Source organism: Lates calcarifer, linkage group LG17 (genome assembly GCF_001640805.2).
Source record: "Lates calcarifer isolate ASB-BC8 linkage group LG17, TLL_Latcal_v3, whole genome shotgun sequence".
Taxonomy (NCBI): domain Eukaryota; kingdom Metazoa; phylum Chordata; class Actinopteri; family Centropomidae; genus Lates; species Lates calcarifer.
The window spans coordinates 5100219-5121240 of NC_066849.1; the positions used below are offsets into that span (position 1 = coordinate 5100219).

Sequence of the window (21022 nt, forward strand, 5' to 3'; positions counted from 1 at the left end):
GAGCCTGCGGTTCTGGGCTTGTTGTTCCAGTCCAAACTGTGCCACTTGATTTAAAATGTTACTGCAACAGCAGACTACACCAGAAGATACTGACATGGAATTTTTACTTAAATCACTTCACTTGGGTCCACAATTTCACTTTTAGCACCTAGTCTGATAATGACTGAGCAGCTAACCCATGTGGACAACTAGCAGGCTGCTGAACACAGCCATTTAGGAGTTAGTGAGTAACTTACAAACAGTTCCAAGAGCTGCTTCATTACATTTCATTACAGTTCCAACCATCAGAATAAACTAAGAATGGGCAGGAGCATTGTGTGAACAGGCTGTTAGGAGAGGGAGGATCACCTAAATAGGAAGCTCCAAGGGAGTCTCTGGCTGTCTGGAAAAGGACTGGCTCGTGAACAGAAGGCGTGGTCACATCCACAGTGGTCCAGGCCACACTGTGGGAGGAGCCACAGGCCACTCGAGTGATCTTCTGTCCCTCTAGACCCTGAACCAATGTGGGCTTCCTGTTGACTGTGGTGGTGCCATTCCCCTGCTGCCCGTGGTCATTATCACCCCATGCATACACCTGACAGAGACACAGATCACCTTGATCAGATTTCATTTTGGTGAGAATACAGAATACAACACTCTGTAAGCATGTATCTGTCAAGTTTTCAAATAGAAAAAAATCTAATTAACATTCCATTCTTTTAGATGCATTGCTGAGTGGTGTAGGAACCCACTGTGATTGGGACTACAGAAAAGCCACACAAGAAATAGTAACCGGCAGCACTCCAAGTACTCAATCTTAACAACCTCTTACAGTGGTTAAACACTGAAAAGCTGCCTCTCATCACAGGAGTGATGTGCTAACATTATTAAATTTGTTCTGAGGGAAGGTATTATACAAGGTGAAATAAGCTGTATAACAGCAAAGGTCAGAGGTGCCTGAGAAGTGGAGTGAGAGTCGATATATCAACTCCCACCACAAGAGGAGGAACTCACAGAGCTGGAACAGTGCCATGGCAGTAAATGAGCAGAACGCCTGAATGATGTGCTGTGTTTTATAATACTCTGCTGGTGGACGTCAGCGCAAACCTGTCCTGTGTCTGTGACAGCCAGACAGTGTAGTGCTCCAACAGCAACATGGACAATCTTTTTGCCTCTCAGTCCCTCCACCATCTGTGGCTTCCGCACATGGACATCAGTGCCGTGGCCCAGACGGAAATAGTCGCCTTTTCCCCTGTTTGGGGAACAGTTTACAGTCATATGAAAGCCAAAGGACAGATAATGAATGATCATGTAATTATATCATTCACCCATATTACCAGGTCCACACCACTCCAGATTTGGTGAGAGCTAGTGAGAACTGTGCTCCACATTCGATTTGGCAGACGCCCTGTCCGTTGAGCCTCTCTATGTTCTGTGGGATGTTGCAGCCCTCGCTACCTCCACGACCGAGCTTGCCAAAGTCCCCATCACCCCAGGAGAAGACCAACCCTTACAAAAATAAAAACATACATCACCAACCAGAAACTGAAACATCCATCGATGTCAATAGAAAGCTTAATCCTATAGAATATTTGGGTAATTTGTGGAGCCTTCATTTTAAATAGACAGTTATGTTTTCATTTAAGATTCTGGACCAAAATGCACTTGTGCTAAGATTAAGGCCTCAGAAAGGTGTTGAATGCATTTCCCTTCTCATTAAACACTTTCACAACTTTTCAAACATTTGAAACCTGCATTGTTCACATTAGTTTGTGATTTTATTTTCCTTAAGTTACTGCCATATTGCCACCTTTCTGAGGTACAAATCACAAACTCTTAAAAACATTGACTTCGATTTGGCATATCTTTAAGTGCATTATCTTTAAGTGCATTAACAGAAATACCTTCATCAGTGAGGGCTAGAGTTTGAGCGTCCCTGCTTCCACAAGCCACCTGAATAACACGGTGCCCCAGAAGAACTTTTACCTAGACAAGGAAGACCGAGCAATCAGGAGTGTGTGATCACTTTCGATGGATTTATAGCAGGAAAACATCATAAACAAATACATTCCAATGTAGTAGACAGTAAGTTACTGGGTATAAATATCTGTCTTTCTTCAGAGCACCTGATGATGGTGCAACAACCGTAAAATAACATATCTTTGTGATAAACTCACTATCCCACTACTAACCTTAAAGCCATCACCAGACCTGTCAAGTAAAGAATGGGGTGAAGTAGGAGATACAGACATACCAGTTTAGGTCTAAGCTGAGTGGTGTTGTCCCCATGCCCAAGGCGGCCATACTCCCCCAGACCCCAGCTGTATAACTCCCCACTGGAGGTGATTGCTGCGCTGTGAGAACTGCCACAGGCAATGTCACGGATGCGCTTGGTTTTCAGTGCCTCAATTAACCGAGGTTTGTCACAGTTCCTGTTAGGGGAATCATTGTTTTCTTTTAGATACAACACAAATATTTCCATTTCAGCCAATATCATTTCAAATATCAAGGGCAAGACTTTTGCAAGCCTGAAGCATGGAATTGAAGTTCAATCATGAAATCAATCACATCATCAATGTAGCTATTGAAACCAAATAACCAGAAAGAAAATACCAAAAAGAGAAAATGGTATTGATAGATTTCAGATGTGTTCTGCTCTAAGAATTGTCCTGTATCTGTGTAGACTAACATACATTCTACTGAAGTGTCCCAGTTTGCCATCGTCTCCCTCTCCCCAGGAGAAGACCTTCCCATCCACAGTCAGAGCCATGGCATGGCGTCCTCCAGAATGCACAGCCACCTTCTTCACCACGTAGTTACTGAGTGCAGTGATCTGACGGGGGATAGGGATGGTCCCACTGGACAGTCCCAGACCTAACCTGCCGTTAGTGGCCTCTCCGCAGGCATAAATCTTCCCTTCGACAGTCACTTTAACAATGACAGATACAGAGTTACATATGCAATACATGCATGTTATACTAGAGCTCAAACTCAAAAGCATTTCTTACTCACCTGCAAAGAGGCTTTTGGAACCACCAGCCACTTGTACCACATTGAGTGCAGAGAGGGTTTCAGAGAATGAAGGCACCTTGATCTGTGAAGAACACAAACAAAAGCGATTAAAGAACGCAGCAGCTTCTGAGCCTCTGGCACAGGCTCACCCAAAGGATTAACCTCAAGCACTGCACTAAAGTACAATTTTGAAGACTTTCACTAAACTTGAAAATTTCCATTTTATGCTGCTTTACCACATTTTAAAAGGGAAATTCTACATTCAGGTGACAGTTATAACCATTACTGTCAAATTTTATAAAAATACATGCTTATGGTGAAACTACCAAGCAGCAGTAAAAACAGTTAGAGTTGCCCCGTCTTAACTTCCTTCGTAAGCAAAATGCTCCTTATGTTTAAAAAAACAGTGATAATAATCTAATTATCTGATGAAGAATAATACACCACAAGCCTTGAACCTGAATCATTATTTCATCATGAGACAAGCTGTACCTTAGAACCCTTGAGTCCTCCCAGCTGGTCCTTATCATTCAGCCCCCAAACAAACACTTTGGTCCTGATGGTGGCTGCTGACTCAAGTCCTGATGACTTCTTTCGAGCAAGACTGAAGGATAAAACCAAAACACACAGCGAAAGAGTGAAAATGTATTCACTTTTTAAAAACTTTTTTTACATTTTCTTGTCTTGATTATTTGAAAATAAAAAAAAACAGCTGTGTGGTAGTAAACATAGCTGTGTAGCTTATTTGCATTACATGAATAGATCAAACACACTCTTAATGCATCTTAATGTTCCTCAATCATGGTAATCTTTCATAAGGGCATAAAGCCATGTTCCTGTGAGCATTCTGAACATAGGAATCTATTTAGGCAGATACATGCTCTACACGCTCAGTGTACTGCCTCAAAAAATAGACAAGAGCATGTTGGTTTGTATCTGAGGAAACATCCTAAAAACAGCAGGGATAAAATACAACACCAAACACATTCATTAAAATATAGAGAGCATTAGACATCCCCTCCTAAAATATTAATTCCTTGGCCAACCATACCTCCCAGTGGCAGTTTTGTCATCATCCTCTTCTTCATTGTCAGATGCCAGGAAAGGCACTGTGGCAAGGTCTTCATCCTCTGCTCTGATGCGCCCCACAATGCCAAGTCCATGAATCTTGCAGTCTATACCAGAACTACGGCATTGCTTGATTGCAATCTCAATGTACCTGTGATACTGTTGAGGACATCAGTCAAGTTATTACAACACAAATTTTATGGCAATAAATAACAACTAGAAGTAGATAACAATTACTGAGTTCACCAACCTCTGTGCAGTCACTCAGCAGGAGGACAGTGGTGTCTGTGGGATTGATGTTAATTGTCTTCAGCTCAATCAAGTTATTCAAAGAGCTTCCACCTGCATATTAAGAAAATAATTATGATGAGTCAGAACTACTGAAAACTACTTTCTGTCAAGATCACAATATTGTTTATGTAAAACTTTAACTTAAGGAACAAATGGATTTTAACGGCATTATTCAACTGTCTAAAAAACACACACTAAAAGGGCAACAAAATACCCATGTTGGAACATATCAAAAACAAACCAAAAAAAGCCTAAATTTAACTCACCTGATACCACCACTAGTGATGGCATGTAGCTGCTGTCTGCTGGGTCTACAATCATCTTCAGCCTGTGTACAAGAACGTCTGGGAAAAGCTCCAGGCGAATCCAGTGCTGCAGAGTAAAGAATGACAAATCCTGTTAGGTGATGCATTACGCTTTAATAAAGCAGACTAAATACACTGTCATCCAGCTTATTAGAGTACAGAATTGAATCTCCTACCTTTCCCTGTGAGCCGGAGGACTGCCAACACTGATCACTGCAGTCAATGAGGCGTGAGGCCTGGTTAACCGAGGATGAGACGTTGAGGCTCTTGACGGCACGAGACCAATCGTCAATCAGCATCCCGCGCTGGCTGCTGTGATGCTTCTTGAGCTGTTTTCCTGAGCGACCGCAGAATGCTGGAGACTGGCCTAATTGTAGGGAAGACAAGCAACAGGTTCACAAACTTGTACACACAGAGAAAACACAGATAATATCTGAGAGAATGTGTGACTCACCAGGCTCATTGATTCTGCCAAAGGAATGTCTGGTGTTGTGTTTGCGGGTCTTGAAGCAGTTTTCACAGAAATCGAAGTCGTCACAATTCCTACATTTGAACCTTGGGCCATTTATAGGGAACATCTGACAGCCATCACACCTGCAGATGGCACAGGGATTGGATTTCAACAACATGTTGGGATACACAGATACTGTAACTAAGTAGAGAGAAACTTTTAACATATCTGTACCTCACTCCTGGGTGAACACTGGGCACAAGTTCCATCTCAGATAACAAGCCAGTCCAATGGGACTGCTGAGGGAAGTCTACTATCACGTCCTTTCCATTGGCACTGAAAGCTAAAGCAAACGATTTGACTCCATTAGACCAGAAAACTGAGACATTTGTTGATCAGAGGTAGATTATAACAAGAGTTGACTCTATTCTATTTAACGGCTACAAATAAGGGCTTACCTTTCACAACTCCCACACTCCTGTGAGTGACAGAGCCCCATTTGTACTTTGGTGTTGTGACAGTGGGTTTCACCCTCACCTTGTCACCGATCTTTATATGGGATGGAGAACTTTGTGGTGGGAATCCTGTAAAAGGAAATAATGATCCAAAACATGTCAAAAGGTGAAGAAAAAACATGCTGCCAAGGCTACCCCAGGGTGGGTCAATTATTATTAGTCACACTGAAATCATCACAGTGAAATCACATCAACTTACCAAGTAGCTCAATGTGGATGTAGCGGACCCAGTACGTTCCTCCTTTTTGCTGCCAGTCACACTGCACATTTAAGTCATGAAGTCCATCTCTGTCCAGTTTAATCACCTTCCCGACATCTCCGTCATACACTTCCTCATACGTCCTGCAGCACTTCACCATCATCCCCACCTGCACAGAAGTCACTGATCATTCAGACCTAAGTCACGTTTCCTTAAGGTGGTTTTAGAAAATTTTTAAAACACAGCTGCTCTTACCTGAATGTTCTCTCTAACATACACCGCATAATCGTCATTACTTTGGAAATCTGATCTCTTCTTAAATGTCTGGCTCTCAGTCACCACTGCACCTGGAGGCTAATGTTAAACACAAGCTACTATTAATCATACCATAAGGAGAATTTGAAAGGCTGAATGATAAGCAGCATTATTGAATGGGTTATGAGAGAAATAAAAGAGAAGGTAATGTACCACAGGGAATGTTGGCTCCGCCTCCTCCAGCTCCTCCAGCACCTCCTCATCAGAGTATTCATCTGACACTGTGTCTGCATCTGACAGCTCAGTGACATGAATGTCTGGATGGTCCAGAAGCCAGCTCACCAGGGCCTCCACTCCTGATGCACATGCTCAATTATTCTCCAAAAGTATATCTCAAAATATTATATTACAAATACTGTGACACAAATATAGCAGGCACACTGCTGCAGTGTCAGCTATAGAGTTTTAGCTGGAGTAATAGAGACAGAGGGTGAAAGTTTCACAAGCAAGGATTCCAATATATTCACAAATTCAGATGTATGTCATACTATAACATACCTGGCACACCAGAAGCACTGCCTGTAGTTCCAGATAGCGACTTCAGTGCAAACTCAATGTTCTTCCTTGGGAATCCCATCTCCATGAGCTGGAGGACTATGGGTAAAGGAGGGACGGGAGACGTCTTCTGTTTCTTCTGTTTAGGCGGTCTGACATGTTGTATGGTGACAGGCGTAGTGGCCTCACTGGAGCTGCTCTCCTCAAACAGAGGAGAGGATGGGTGGGCGGACTCCACGGCCAGGTACTGACACACTGCCAGAGCTGCCGCCTACACAGCCAGCAACACACAGATGATGCTTAAGTCAAACTAAATACATCAAGGTGAATGTACGCAACATTACTGCTGGCCTTATTTAACACCTAGTTACTGAAAAAAAAGGTTCACTAACTCACCTCCATCTCTTGCCTGTCAAAAATGGCTTTGATCGGGGAAGGCTGAGTGGCAGCAGACAGAAGCTGCTGCAGGAGTATCAGTGGAGGTAGGGGACCCTCAGGAGACAAGTCTCCCACATCAGGAGATGACACCACTGGATCCTCTGTGAACAGAAAGAGATGACAGAGTGAAATATCTAATGACAAATTTAGTTTCACTAAGGTATATAATATCTGTTAATATGAAAATATTTGTCAAAATATTAATCAGCAGTATACATCCACCCACATAAAATCTCAGGGAAACCTCCACAGGTGAATATACAAAACACACAAAACAAGATGACATAGAACAAAAGACAACTGAAGACCTTGAGATTCATAATCAGTGCATAAAATTTGCTGAGGTCTTACCACTGGGGTTGGGTCCTATGTCTACAACTGCAGGCTGAGAGAGGATCTGCCTGAGTTTGTCCTGATGAGAGAGCAGGGCCCGCGCTGCCTTCAAAATATACAGCCTCAGCTGCTGGCAGCGTAGCAAATGGATGTCCACCTGGTCAGCTGGAGACATAATATGTTTGATTTAACTCAGACTAGACCTTAGGCTCTGAGCACTAAATCAAACCATCCCTCAGAGCTTAAAACCTTTTGTCCTGGTCATTATTTGTAAAGAGGGAAATACAGTTGATAATGATTTTTTTCACATGTGAGAACATGTGTGCCATGTCCCTCAGCAGTTTCTGTACCTGTAAGCCCTCGGCTAAGGGACTTCTTCATGTGCTGTTTCTCCAGTTTGCTTCCAGCCAGACTGACCAGCTGGGCCCAAACTGCCAACATGGGCTCAGTGAAGGGCAGATTCTGCACACTGAAGGATACTGCAGGCAGCTGAGGAAAATAACCATGAAACAGAATCAGTATTTTACTGCCTATTGTATTTGTTTTAAGTGAAAGCAGTGTGTGCTAGTTGAATGAACACAAAATCTAAACGCTTTCATACCGGTCTGAGATGGCTGAGCAAGCAAACCCTACAGGTCCTCATCTCATGAAACTGGACAGTGATTCGTCCTTTAGGAGTGATGCGTGTGACTGTTCCCTCTCCGTACTCCTCATGAATGACCTGGCCACCCAGCCGGAGGCGCCCATCAATCCCTCCAATTACTGCAAGCACTGCCATTAGACTGCCCACTCTGGGACCCTCTGAATCAGGAAAATATTCCTCCAGGAAACACTGAATTAAGGATAAGGGGAGATTTATATTCACAATTAATTAAATGAAGTCAGTATAAAAGTATTGGTGGCAGTTGATGTTTTAAAACAGACACAACTTAAATTCATAATACTGCAGCAATTCTTACTGCTTCAGACTGGCAGCCTGCCATAACGTCTCCAATGGAGCTGAGCTGAGTGTTGATGTAATCATTAATCAGGCTATTCCACTGGCCGAGAGAGTGCAGAGAACGCAGGACGGACACAATCTCCTCAGCCAGGGTACTGCTATGAGTAGCTGTGAGAGAAGCCTGAGGGCGGGACTTCCTCCTTCGCAGGGAACCCTCTGTGGGGAGGAAGTAGCAATTTTAAGATACATATTGTGGTGAAAATGTCTAACCGTCACTTAAAGCTTGATTTATGGCCGCACCTCTGAGAAGTGGCAGGTCTGATGAGCAAGTGCTCAGCAGACTTCCCAAGAAGCTGAACAACTTTTCCACCAGGAACTTCATGTCCTGAGAGCGTTCTGTCTTGTCCCATGAGGGCAGGACTGCCTGCAGGAGACGCAGTGCCAGGATCTGGAGACATGTGGTGCACAAGACAAGGGGTGTTATCTCCAGAAAGATACTGTTTGTGAAAGCAGCCTATTTCTCCTTTCTGCACTGCTACCTCTTTAAGGAATCAGGGACCTGATATGCTGCAGTAACTCAGATACAAACATAAACCTCCTCCGACTATATTTAACTGAGAAGAACCTCATGGGAGGCATGGGAAGAAAATCTCGCACACAATGATAATAACCCACCTGTCTCTGCAGAGTAATGGCATTGAAGGATTGGTGTCCCTCAACAATTCGGATGAGCAGGCTGATCCATGCAGAGGTGCTGAGTGTGCTGCACATCTGAGGCATGAGAGCGATGCTGCGTATGAAGCCCAGTGTACACCAGCTCCTGTGCTGCTCCCGAGACACCAACCTGTGGGAGTGACAGCCTGAGAGCAAAGATCGCCCAGGTTAGAATGATGATACCAAATAACTAAAATTTGTAAAATACATAAATAAATAAACAAAAATCCAAATAAAAAAGCCTTTTATCAACATGGTGTTTCAGCTACCTGACTTGTCATTAGCTCCACTTTCCACAAGCATCCTCAGGAGGCCACACAGAGTCCGTGTGGCGTCTGTTTGCAGCACCTCTGCATAGATCCCAGCTGAGAGAGACAGTGTCTTGAGCAGGTTGACTGTGCTGGTCAGCATCATTGCTGTTGGATGGCTGCTCTTCTCCATCAGCTCACCTTCTGTAACAAAGAGAGGAGATTGTAACGATGCAGGGTTCGAGCTCACTTTTGGCCTGTAGTTGTAGTAGTAATAGCAGTACTGTAAAATTACCTGTGTCATCCTCTGTGTCTGAGTCCTCGGTGGGGGGCTGGGCAGCTGGTGGTGGCTCTGCCAGTTTAAGATCATACTTCCCCTCCTTGCCCATCCTGTATGAGTTGGTGCTGCTTGTATCCCACTGGACCCTGATCCATCCATCCTCACCCAGCTCCCCAATGACCCTGCCTAGACCTGGTGCTGGACCATCCTGGACAGAGCATACACAGGGTCAAATACTAAACACCAGGCCTCTCTTCCCTGTTTTAACTAGCAATAGCAAAACTGCAATCCAACAGCTGCCAAAGTGTCTATTAAAAGGATTCAGGTACCTGATCTCCCCATTTCCAGTCAACTCCCCTCATGACCCTGGTGCCTATCTTCATCATGGCAGCCAGTTCGGGACCAGAGGCAGGTAGGGGGGCAGGGGCAGCCTCCTTTCTGGACTCTTCCAATACTGTGGCTGAGCCTCCATGTGCACATAAACTCAGGTCCTCCTCACTGCTGTCTGTGCTGGGTCCTATAAATACAAGAATAAAAGAGACATCAAACACCTCCATCCATAAACATGGACAGGTTTCCTCTGCTTCTGCTCTGGCTACACTGAGAGTTGAATATTTAATTGGACAGCACTCACCTATGAGCCTGAGGATACTCTGTGTGAGAGCAAGTATGCCAGAATTTAGCAAGAGACTGAGGCTGTTAGACCCATGTTTTAGGGACAGCATGTGTATCATGGCCAAAAGGAAGCGTGCTTGTGGAATAGTGCCAAGACTTGGTCCCGCTGGGTTCTCATTGGTGATTGTCTGCAAGGGAACAGGCTGCACACCTGGTTAGGGGACAAACAGATGGTCAATAAATCAATTTTTGTGTAACAATTCTATCATAAGAGTATCAGTTTACACTGGTGATATGAACCAGCCACATATTCACTCCACCCACCGAGCTCTTTGAAGCGGGCGCTGGCCTCAAGCAGGATGTTGCGAACGTTCTGGATGGCCCAGGAATACAACTTGCCAAAGGTCACCTCCAAAAGCATGCGGTTGAAGGGAGGGATCAGATCCACGTCCTTCAGGCAGTCAGACAGAGGCTCTCTGATAAACAAAGTTAAAACAGTAGAAGGCTCGGTAACTGAAAAGTCCACCATGGTCAGAAACACATGAACTGCGTGCTTTGAATGACTGTAATTCAATATGTTAACAATAATTCTCTACTAGATTCAGGGAAACACCTTCATATCTTTTTTACCATAAAGCTGCTGACTTACCCAATGTTGGTCCCTTCTGGTATGACCCTTTGCCAACCACAGAGCATTGCATATTGCACAGACGGCAGCAGGAAGCTTTTAGAGGCCAACTTCAGCATAGTGTCGATGCCCTCTAGCCTCACCTCAGCTCTCTCCAGCTATGTTGAGACAGAGTTAACATCTGTTACGCTTTGTCTTTTCTTGTTTACACATTGTCACACTAACAGTTTATGAAATGACTGGTGATCTGTAACTTCACAGTCACCTGTTTAAGAAGACACTTCCTCATCTTCTCTACATCCAGGGGCTCTTCTTTCAGTACAAACTCCACTATGGTTGCCATAAGGCTGGACTGAGAAAAGGCACCCTGAACACTGTGTTTCAGCCACCGGTACTTCTGGACATTGGCCACAGTGTTTATAAGTGGCTGCCACTTGTCCTGCTGCAAAGGATTAAAAGGTACAGGAGTGTCAGACTGTACAAAAATAGTCAGTGTGTATCACAGGAAAGGTCCTGTGATATATTTTGACAATACTTGCATGGGTGTTAAGTGCGATGTAAGAAAACCAGTCCACAAATCATCTTATCAAAATACATAGAGACACTGATAAATTGTGTGGATGTGACTCAATAACGGTGTACATCTCCATGAAATGTTCCAAAATTAAGCCCCATTAAACTACCTTGGATGTCTTGCTAGTGGGTGATTTCCTATCAGTAGGTATGGGGCTGATGTGAACATTAAGTTCCTCTTCATTGGTCCCTTCATTTTCCAGCTTTGGCTCTTCAATGTCAGCAGACTCTGACTTCTTAGGCACTAAAATAGAAACATTAAAAAAAAAAAAGAAAAAGAAAACATTTAAATTCAGAAACTGTTTATATGTGAAGAAAACAAAACCCTTTCACTCTGCAGTAAGTTCTGAATAACCCACCTCTTTTTTTCCTGCGGTCCCTGATGAGTTTCTGGGTGATCCTCCTCCAGCGGGGCTGAGAGCTCAGCAGCTTGAGTTTGGACACTATAGACAGATCGTTGCTTACAGCTGGACGCAGCTCATTAAACAGAAAGCGCAGACGCTCAATGACAGGGGCACACACCTCCTTATAAGAGCGACCTTGCTCCTGATGGGTCTAAAATAGGAGGGACAAAACCGACATCATTTAAAGACCTGTTCTTCATCTTTTCTTCTTCTCTACCAAATAACCTGCACAACATTTTCCACTGGGGAACTAATACACACTCGTTTCATTAGCATGATGTTACAAGCAGGAATTATACCTTGATCAAAGAACACTTTGCCTGGTAGACCATGCGGCACACGTCAATCACAGATTTAGGGAGGGACCTCTGTTTCCCTTGGTCCACACCCAAGGCACATTGACTGACAAGTGATAGAGCAATGTGACCTGTGACAGGAAGAGATTTTACACTCAATTGCTATAAAAGTGCAAGTCAATTCAGATGTCATGTGCTGCTTATCAAAGTGTTGGGAGATGGTGCAAGTGCAGAAAGGAAAGATTTCAGTGCATCTTAGTATTACTAATAACGATGAAAAAAACATTTCAGTGACAAAGTGAGCCAAAATTAGCTCTTAATTCCTCCTCAAAATCTGAGTCCAGTTGCTAGGTTACCGAGGTCTTGATGTTTGAGCAGGCAGCAGAGCAGCAGGCGGCCAACTTCCTCCACAGGGTGTTCCGGGGGGAAGGTGATGGGTGTAATAAGATGGTACTGCTTACAGCAACGCTCTATTTGGCATAGGAAGTCCTATAATGTCACAAACAAAACACAAAAGCATGAGTCCGTTCTTTAACTTCATGCTCACTCACCAGTCATTTTTGTCATGCTTGTACCTTCACAGTGTGGTCCTGAGTGTTGTTGTCAGCAATGGCCTGCAGGAAAGGCTGTGCGTGGTCGCTGAGGGTTAATCTTCGGGAGTAGAGTTTGGCCTTGTCTGGAGTGGTTGTACCCAGGGAGCTGCAGTGGTCTTCATCCTTCTCTTCATTGTAGTTATAGTGGATCTGACTGGTCTGCAGACCCCCAGAGAATATGGAGGACTGGAGCCATTCTGTGCGAAGAGATCAATAATTTGCATTAAAATTAATCCAACTCCAATATCTGGATTTTCAAACCAGGTGGTTTTAAAATCACTAAACCCACTGGCACATTCAATCTCCATGGGGGACAGGGGGGTGCTCTTGGCCAGGTAGGAGGCATGGAGACCCAGTAGCAGCCCCAGGTTCCTCTCTGTGTCAATAAGCGGGGAGGACAGACTGCTGAGGTCTGGAGTGGTGACTGTCTCCTGGTTAGGCTGTAAATAATTAAACATATATCAAAGATTAGAACCAATGACAAAGTAAAAAAATGACAATTAGAAAACATGTATTGGGCTAGCAAGTACCTCCATATACTGGCCAACACAGAAAGCCTGCATTGACTCCCTGGTATCCTCAAACTGCAGAGCAGCTTCCAAAGCAACCACAGGGTCCTCTCCTGCAAACTGGGCTATAAAAGGAGAACAAGATAAATACAACTTAAACAATTTGTAAAGACTGTTTTTTACATAATGGAATTTTTTTTTCTTTGTCATTACCCAGAATACTGTTTCCTGTTAATGACTGGGACTGAGCCTGGAAGTCCTTGATGTCATAGACCTTTCCATCAATAACAGTCCAGAAACCACCGTCTTTGTTGTGATTCTCCAGGTCAGCCTTGCGGATGAGGGAAACCTCCTCATTGTTCTTGGAACTTTGGCCTGTGAAGAAAGACCCTGCCACAGCAGAATACGAGCTAGTTACACTCTAACCATAATACTGCAAATAACCCTCAAATTCAGGATCTTGATTCTGATAAAACCCCCTCCAGTGACATGAGATACAGTCGCTGTTTTACCCATAATGCCCGGCCAAGCCAGATCCTCATTATCATCCCTCTCATGTCCTGGAGCCAGGTGGTTAAAACGGTCAAGGTGCTCTAAGAGTCCAGCAAGGAGAGGGATAGAACCAGTCTCCTGCATCAGACCTGCATCAATGGTGAGGAGGAGGATGATGGACACCACCAACTCAGGCAGAAGCACTCCTAGGGGATAAAAGACAGCAAGGCACCCACATCAGTCTAAAAAGCTCTTTTAAAGATGTGCTTAGATTTCATGTTGCACACATATTTTTAGGAGATGGAATTACCAGTTAGATCTCCTTCAATAACACGAGAGACTTCAGCAAAGTGGCGGCGACCAGTAGAGGCAATACTTGTTGCCACTGGGAGGATGTCTCCGATGTGAGTGCACAGCAGAGCAATGTACTTCTTCAAAAGGGAACCAACACCCAGAAGCTCTGGATCTGCAAAAACCAACAAAGAAATCAAACACTACCTATTTGGAAGTAATTTTCAAACTTAATAAACGTGGTTGAGTGGAGAAAACATTTAGGCAGACAGAATGACTTACTGTATCCATTCACATTCTCTGTGCCATTGACCCCCAGGTAGAGCTTGCTAACCAGCAGCCTCTGGAAGCGCAGCAGCAGGTCCAGAGATGCAGAGCGTTCTTTGCTGACGTGCTCTGCCTCTAAATAGTTGGAGATGCGGCGAGCAACATCCTTCAGTCTTGCAATGGTCTGGGAAGCGATATTCCTGTAGAAACAAATATGTAAATCTTCTAGAGGACAGCAAGGGGTTCCACGGTAGACTAAATAAAAATTAAGTTTAGCACAATTCAGGCAAAGTGCAGGTACCTCAACAGCTGCTGTACAAGCTGCACCAGAGGCAGGCTTTGTTTCCCCGCTGACTCGTAGATGCCTGTGTTGATAAGGTCTTTGTCCAGCATGGTGCGACAACGATGCATGGTAGAGGCATTGGCCTCCTGCTCATCTATCTCCTTCTCTTTCTGAGCTTCCTTCTTGGCTTCAATATCCTGTCATGAAAAAGATTACAGTGTGACACCCTTATCTCATGTGAAGAGTTATTTCAGGAGTTGATGGATGTGAAAGTAGGATTTTAAACCACTGATGTCTGATATTTTGTTTTAGTTATAGGAATCCAATACCAATAGTATATAAAACTCAATCTGTCATAAAGTTTAGACTGTTGCAGCACTGTTTTGATTAGGCCAGTTCTGGGGGAAAATACAATTTTCAAGTCAACAAATATTTTTTAAAAATATTTTAATGGTAAAAAGTAGTTTTACGAATCAAAAGCCCAACAGGGCCAGCTGAAAAGTAACACTGAATCCTGGCAGTTGGGATATTTGAATTCAATCAGACCACAGACAAATCTTCATCTACATTTTGTTAGACAAATAGATGAGGCACGGTTGCCACGAATACATTATGTAAAATAGGAGAGATGACTGGTGTATTTAACACACTGACCTGTATCTCAGCAGTGATGGCTGCATTCAGTGCAGATTCCAAACCTCCATCAGCCATTAAGCTGCTGACCAGCAGGTCAATCATGAAGCGCCGTCCAGGGCTCACACTCATCTCATTTCCAGATGCTGAAAAATAAATAAACCTCAATCTCCCCAGTCCTAACGTCTTCAGCTCATATGAAAATTAACAGACTTAATGGACTATAAAGTGCCTGAGCTGTGATTTCCACTCACCGGCATTAGGCAAAAGGGAGGATAAGGCCCTTGCCCTTTCTTCAGCAGTGGGCAGCAGCACTGACCAGCCACTTTGGAGGACAGCTTGTGCAGCTGTTTGCACAGTATTGAGTACCCCAGCATTGCTAGCTAGAACTACCACTGTTTGTTTCAGGTTGTTAAGCAGCACACTGCCAAGCCCCAATCCCAGCTCCTCAGGATCCACCTGGTTACTGATGGCTGCATGGAGCTAAGGACAATGAAGAAAGTTCTTAGAAATGACATCTACTGTTGTTGTGACAAACGGCAATATTAGTACCGGGTCCAGTTGTGTATAGTAAAATGCCACGAATGAGAGGCAACAAGAACAAATAAATGCCTCTCTAATGAAATATCTGAAATCAGTTAACAGATTGCTGCCTACCTGGAGCCTGAGCAGGTTGAGCGTGGCGACTACCATACACTCCTTCTCCTGTGGAGGAGGCCAGTCTGAGCTGCCGTCCATTCCCTCGCTGACCTGCCTCAGGAGCAGGTCTAGCTGCTCAAAGGTCATGGGGCATACATCCACCACAAAGGGCACACGCTGCCCAACAGTCCACTCTGAGCATGAGGACCAGGCAAAGCTCTGAAAATAAACAAACACTAAATGTTGAATTTGTCCTCAATCATTATAAGCATTTTAAAATCAGCAGTGTCAGTTCTGTACATTACCTGTCCTGGGCCACAGGAGATTCCCACTATGTGTTTGGAGTTCAGCCCCGGGAGTGCTTTAGGCTGCTTCTTGTTAGAAAAAAGTGTGTCAAAGTGCTGTAGTTTATCATTGCTGCCCCAACTGTGCACTTCTCCATCATCAGTCAGGGCTAGGCAGTGGGTAGATCCCACGGCAACATCCACAACTTTCTTCCCTGATTGCAGACATAAAGACAGAGATCAGTCTTTGTATTTTAAATGCAATGAAAATATATATACATACACACACACATATCAAACCCACCCTGTAGACTGTCAAGCAACTTTGGGTAGCGGACATGCTCATCAGTGCCATGACCTAGACGCTGGTTGTCTCCTTTTCCCCAGGTGTACACTTGGCCATCTTTCGTGAGGGCCACTGAAAACTGGCTGCCACAGCACACCTTCACTATGTCCAGGTCCTGCAGTTTCTCCACCAGTTTGGGCGTCTTGCAGCCGTCGCTGCCTCCTCGGCCCAGTTTACCATAGTCTCCGTCCCCCCAAGACCAAACCTGACCTATGGAAGTACACAGAGAAGGTGAATAAAAACACTACTGCAAGACTTTGGGTGATGCTGATGGTTCCACGCCAAAAATGACTCTTCTTTCTTCTTTATACCATTCTCTGTCACAGCAAGGGTTTGTGCATCGCCACTCCCACACGCCACATCCACCACCTTCAGTCCCTTCAGCGCCGTCACCAGCATAGGTGTAGTCTGATCCTCACTAGAGCCTAAAACCCAATCAAAGGACAAATCATTTTCAGCAATTAAACAGACAGAGGTGTTATTATTAAAGTCAAGATGCTGTCCTGCAGGTTCAGCGCAGATGGGAGCTCACCATGGCCCAGTCGACCATAGTTCCCTCTGCCCCAAGTGTAGAGCTCGCCATCAGCAGTGACAGCAGCGCTGTATGTGCTCCCACAAGCAATATGGACCACATGTTTTCCTGCCTGTTTCCCATTGAAGGCTGCAATCACCGTAGGCTCTTCGAGATACCTGAAAAAAATGCAAAAATGGAGGTGAACACGGAAATTCCTTTTCTGAAATTTTCAAGAGCTTTGGGAATAACAAGAAGCCTTTCATGGACCTTCCTGATGTTGAAATCGAATAATTTATATTCCAAGCATACTTTATAATTTATTAATAACTAATAAATTAATATTCTGTGTAAAGGAACTGTCAGGTTTGGATGTTTGTATTCTTGCTTAAAACACAAGCAGTTTTTAGCTGAGGATGCCATTTTTGATCCACAAGCATAAAACATGAATACAAATGTTCTAAATTTGGGAAATAATGTCATCTATATTTCCACCATTTGCTCAATCAATAATCTTTTATCAATTTCACAAATATTTTCCATACAGCCTCACATTTTATACTAAGTGACAAATGTGACGGAAATGCCAAACTGTGCAACCCCTGAGGAATTTAAATATCAAACAGGGTTTTCTTAAGTTGCTTACGTTGTGTCTCCATGTCCAAGGCGACCACCATCACCGCAGCCCCAGGAGAACACCTCCCCATTAGATGACAGGGCCAAGTAGTGCTGCCCGTCAGGGTGAGCTGCAAGCTTCACAATCTTTCTGGAGCTCAGGCTGTGGATTAGCATGGGAGCCTGCAACAAGATAATTCAGTGAGTTAATCTGCAACAGACATGCAGATGAAAGGATCAGCTTCATAATTTTTTCAGAATTAATATTATTATTGATTATTATTAGAAGAGTGTGCATGACTAAACAGAAAATAACTGCACAACACAACTGACCAGGGTTGTGCTCTTGTAGTTCTGGGTGTAAACAGCACTACTGCTGGCCAAGATGAGAAAGCCCTTTTCTGAACAGACAATTTGTGTGACTCCAAGGCTGGACAGGGCTTTACACTGAATGGGTCCATTAACATTGGCATAAAGCTTCCAGCCTAACAGGCCCCAGGCAATCACCTCCTGCAAGGTTCCCTGGGACAAAAAGAGACATAGAGGAGGTCATTTTGGATGTAATTTCTCCTTCAGCAAAAGTTTTTTTGTAGTTATGTATTTCTACATAATCATCACATTTGATTAACAGCAGTCTCAATACACTTTCAATTCAATTTTATTTATATAGCGCCATATCACAACAAAAGTCATCTCAAGGCACTTTTCATACAGAGCAGGTCTAGACCGTACTCTTTAAAATAGGTATTTACAGAGAGAGACCCAGCAAATCCCACCATGAGCACACTTGTGTGAAGCCTGATGATGACCGTGTTTATCCATGCTTTTTGTCCAGCTATAATGATATCAGTAAGTAGGGCACAGCATGCACATCAAAGACATATATAGCACAAAGATGATAAAACAGGCATGTACTGTAATTCAAGAGTTCATGACTGAGTGGAAAAAGTACCACCACTGACCTAATAAACAAAAATAAACAAAGCACTTAAGCATTGCCACTTGATAAAAAGAGTAATTACCCTCTGTGATGTGGGAGAGTTGCAGTGTGGAGGGCTACAAGGAGAGGCCAAACGGTCCAGGTGGGCCATGATCACCACAGCTGTTTGCCGAAGGTCAATGGCCAGGTCATTATCCTGAGGCAAGGTCAGGTAGCGCAGGAAACTCTCATTTGGACTCAAAGGGGCTGTGAGGATCTGAAAATCACAGCAATCAACCACAACATAGTAATTAGCTTGATTCTCAACCAGGAATAGAGGAGGGTAGGTATTGTAAGACAGGCGTTCCCAAGCAACACATAAGGCAACAGACCCTCATTTGATCACATTTTGTTTGAGAGGATTCTTGTTTTCTCACCATCTTATCTTCAAATTATATAATAGAAAAACCCCATTTCCATGTTCATTTGGTGCCGATCTGAACTGTTAGTGAGCTACAGAGGAAATATTCACCTCAGCTTCCTCTTCAGGAATGGGCTCTTCCTTGCTGCTGTGTATGTTATGAAAGCGCTGCAGGAGGGGTAATAGAGGAGCACTGGTTCCCTGGGTGGAGCGTTCATTGTCCATCTCTCTGGTACCGCTTTCCCACAGACGCAGCAGTAACAGAACAGCAGACAGCAACTGACTGGAAACGACAAAAGGATGAGAAGGCCAAGTGAGCAGTGAGGAAGAGGTGCATTTCAACTGCAGTGGGATATCAGCATAAGCAAATAAGCACTTATGAAGGGTATCTGGTTACCTCAGAGTGCCCCTCTGTACAGCCAGCTCCAGCAGGATGGCCAGGACTAGGTGCTGGTCCTGTAGAGGAATGTTGCCTTTGGTGGTGGCACTTCCATGTACATCACTAGTCCCAAAGGAGACAAAAATTGGGAATCATCAAGATGATCCTATGTATTATATAAAGTAAAAAGTTAGCAACTGATCAATTAATAACAAACCTGAGGAACTTAGTGGCCCTCTCAACAACCTCCAGCCACACGGACGACACAGTTCCCTCATCAAACAGTGTGGCCTCTGGTAGGGCACGCAGGGCATCCAGGGACTCCTGGAGAAGCTCACTGCAAAGATCTGCATCATCTCCTATAACAAAGCACAAATATCTTCTGTTTTATAAATGGACTGTTGAGTTTCTAAATTACACTACACAGAGGTTAGTGGGTCAAAAACAGACTTCCCTTGGTATTCAGCAAATGGTGAAGTGGGAGTATTTTTACAGCACTTATTAATTCTGAGAAGCCTGATGAATTTGAGCTCTCAAATTTGTATGCATGTACGGGAAATAACCTTGAAACAGTACATTTAACTAGTAACCAATCAGACTTCCGATTCTGGTCCTGGTTTTTACAGCCCCATTATAATTCTTATCTCTGTCCAGGATTTGTACATGTATTCATTCAGAAGTGTAAGAACAGTCCAGTGTATTCCAGGAATACAGCTAGACTGAGGATGAGAAGCTTAGCTATCTGTGTGTGCACATGTCTGTGTGTGTGTGTGTGTCTATGTACTGCTGCTCATGTTACAGGAAAGCTACAGAGGAGAGGCTGGCTCTTTGTTCCCACCCAGTCCCTGTGGACAGGCAGCTCTCAACCTTGCATCAGCACACGTAACAAAAACAGCATCTCTACTTGCAAGGCTGACAATGACAAGCGCTTAAACAAACACAAACACTGCCAAAGCTGGTAATTACCAGAGTTAAGACTGTGACTGATATACATGTTACTAATTGTATATTACTAAATAAAAATTCAACTTCATGGTCTTTTTTGAGGTCACACTCTATGTGGAGTTGTTGTGCTGTTTTAAATATGTTGTATATGTTTTTTATACTGTTTTACTAGACTACATTATATCAAGATACATTTAACAAGAACTCTGACTCTGATGTTAATGCATGAAGATTATGAGCCACATGTAACCAAATGTCCATTTTTCATATTAAACACATTCTTACCACAACGCCACAAAAGTTACCCTGGCTCTATCCTGCATAACCTCTTTCAGTCCTTCATCCAGTGGACAGCACAGGCTAATGCTAAAAACATAGCATTGCGAAACATGTTTTGTTGTTTACTATGAGCAGCATGTAAAATGGCGCAACACATTCATCAACAGCTGTTAAGCAAAGCTCCATTACCATGACAGCAGCTATCATCACGACTGCTGAGGGTCAAAACATCTTTACAGACAGTGTCCTGGGACATTCTTACCTGACCTCCAGGCCCGACGCAAGAAAGCAAAGGCGAAAGAGAGAGCTGCCCTGGAACCGACTCTGGCCAAACCTTCAACACCTTTACTGACTGGACGAGGGCTGAAATAACAAAATCATCAACACGAGGATCAGCTCAAACTGTATATTGATTCTATTCAAATTTAAGTGTATCAAATAAAGGTAGATCATAGCCACCTCTCTGGGTATTATTAAAGCAAGTTTTCTAGAAACATCTCAGGCATACCTAGCACAG

The 21022-nt window shown here is 43.8% G+C and overlaps 1 protein-coding gene across 3 annotated transcripts in view; it reads right to left on the minus strand.

The window, feature by feature from the left end:
- herc2 (HECT and RLD domain containing E3 ubiquitin protein ligase 2) overlaps nt 1-21022 on the minus strand; it is a 39911-nt gene that overhangs the window by 13130 nt on the left and 5759 nt on the right. For 2 of the 3 annotated variants that reach the window (XM_018669934.2, XM_018669933.2), the window contains exons 6-64: nt 20768-20868; nt 19499-19640; nt 19300-19404; nt 19014-19185; nt 18585-18758; nt 17896-18084; nt 17594-17745; nt 16969-17126; nt 16748-16861; nt 16395-16646; nt 16112-16305; nt 15825-16025; nt 15422-15650; nt 15189-15313; nt 14553-14731; nt 14267-14451; nt 14004-14159; nt 13714-13899; nt 13415-13591; nt 13223-13326; nt 12982-13132; nt 12675-12889; nt 12456-12588; nt 12103-12230; nt 11759-11954; nt 11510-11643; nt 11092-11268; nt 10848-10984; nt 10523-10674; nt 10218-10409; nt 9913-10100; nt 9599-9791; nt 9325-9507; nt 9017-9201; nt 8642-8789; nt 8361-8557; nt 8003-8233; nt 7752-7890; nt 7420-7566; nt 7027-7169; nt 6634-6901; nt 6289-6431; nt 6076-6174; nt 5821-5989; nt 5565-5690; nt 5341-5449; nt 5110-5249; nt 4832-5022; nt 4617-4722; nt 4310-4401; nt 4043-4218; nt 3484-3595; nt 2992-3073; nt 2673-2907; nt 2234-2411; nt 1884-1965; nt 1317-1488; nt 1087-1231; nt 349-574 (exon numbers count right to left, since the gene is read on the minus strand). In XM_018669934.2, the coding sequence (XP_018525450.1) occupies nt 349-574; nt 1087-1231; nt 1317-1488; nt 1884-1965; nt 2234-2411; nt 2673-2907; nt 2992-3073; nt 3484-3595; nt 4043-4218; nt 4310-4401; nt 4617-4722; nt 4832-5022; nt 5110-5249; nt 5341-5449; nt 5565-5690; nt 5821-5989; nt 6076-6174; nt 6289-6431; nt 6634-6901; nt 7027-7169; nt 7420-7566; nt 7752-7890; nt 8003-8233; nt 8361-8557; nt 8642-8789; nt 9017-9201; nt 9325-9507; nt 9599-9791; nt 9913-10100; nt 10218-10409; nt 10523-10674; nt 10848-10984; nt 11092-11268; nt 11510-11643; nt 11759-11954; nt 12103-12230; nt 12456-12588; nt 12675-12889; nt 12982-13132; nt 13223-13326; nt 13415-13591; nt 13714-13899; nt 14004-14159; nt 14267-14451; nt 14553-14731; nt 15189-15313; nt 15422-15650; nt 15825-16025; nt 16112-16305; nt 16395-16646; nt 16748-16861; nt 16969-17126; nt 17594-17745; nt 17896-18084; nt 18585-18758; nt 19014-19185; nt 19300-19404; nt 19499-19640; nt 20768-20868 (9515 nt within the window). The remainder of the gene's footprint in view (nt 1-348; nt 575-1086; nt 1232-1316; nt 1489-1883; nt 1966-2233; nt 2412-2672; nt 2908-2991; nt 3074-3483; nt 3596-4042; nt 4219-4309; nt 4402-4616; nt 4723-4831; nt 5023-5109; nt 5250-5340; nt 5450-5564; nt 5691-5820; nt 5990-6075; nt 6175-6288; nt 6432-6633; nt 6902-7026; nt 7170-7419; nt 7567-7751; nt 7891-8002; nt 8234-8360; nt 8558-8641; nt 8790-9016; nt 9202-9324; nt 9508-9598; nt 9792-9912; nt 10101-10217; nt 10410-10522; nt 10675-10847; nt 10985-11091; nt 11269-11509; nt 11644-11758; nt 11955-12102; nt 12231-12455; nt 12589-12674; nt 12890-12981; nt 13133-13222; nt 13327-13414; nt 13592-13713; nt 13900-14003; nt 14160-14266; nt 14452-14552; nt 14732-15188; nt 15314-15421; nt 15651-15824; nt 16026-16111; nt 16306-16394; nt 16647-16747; nt 16862-16968; nt 17127-17593; nt 17746-17895; nt 18085-18584; nt 18759-19013; nt 19186-19299; nt 19405-19498; nt 19641-20767; nt 20869-21022) is intronic. The other variant, XM_018669935.2, reaches the window with a different exon arrangement.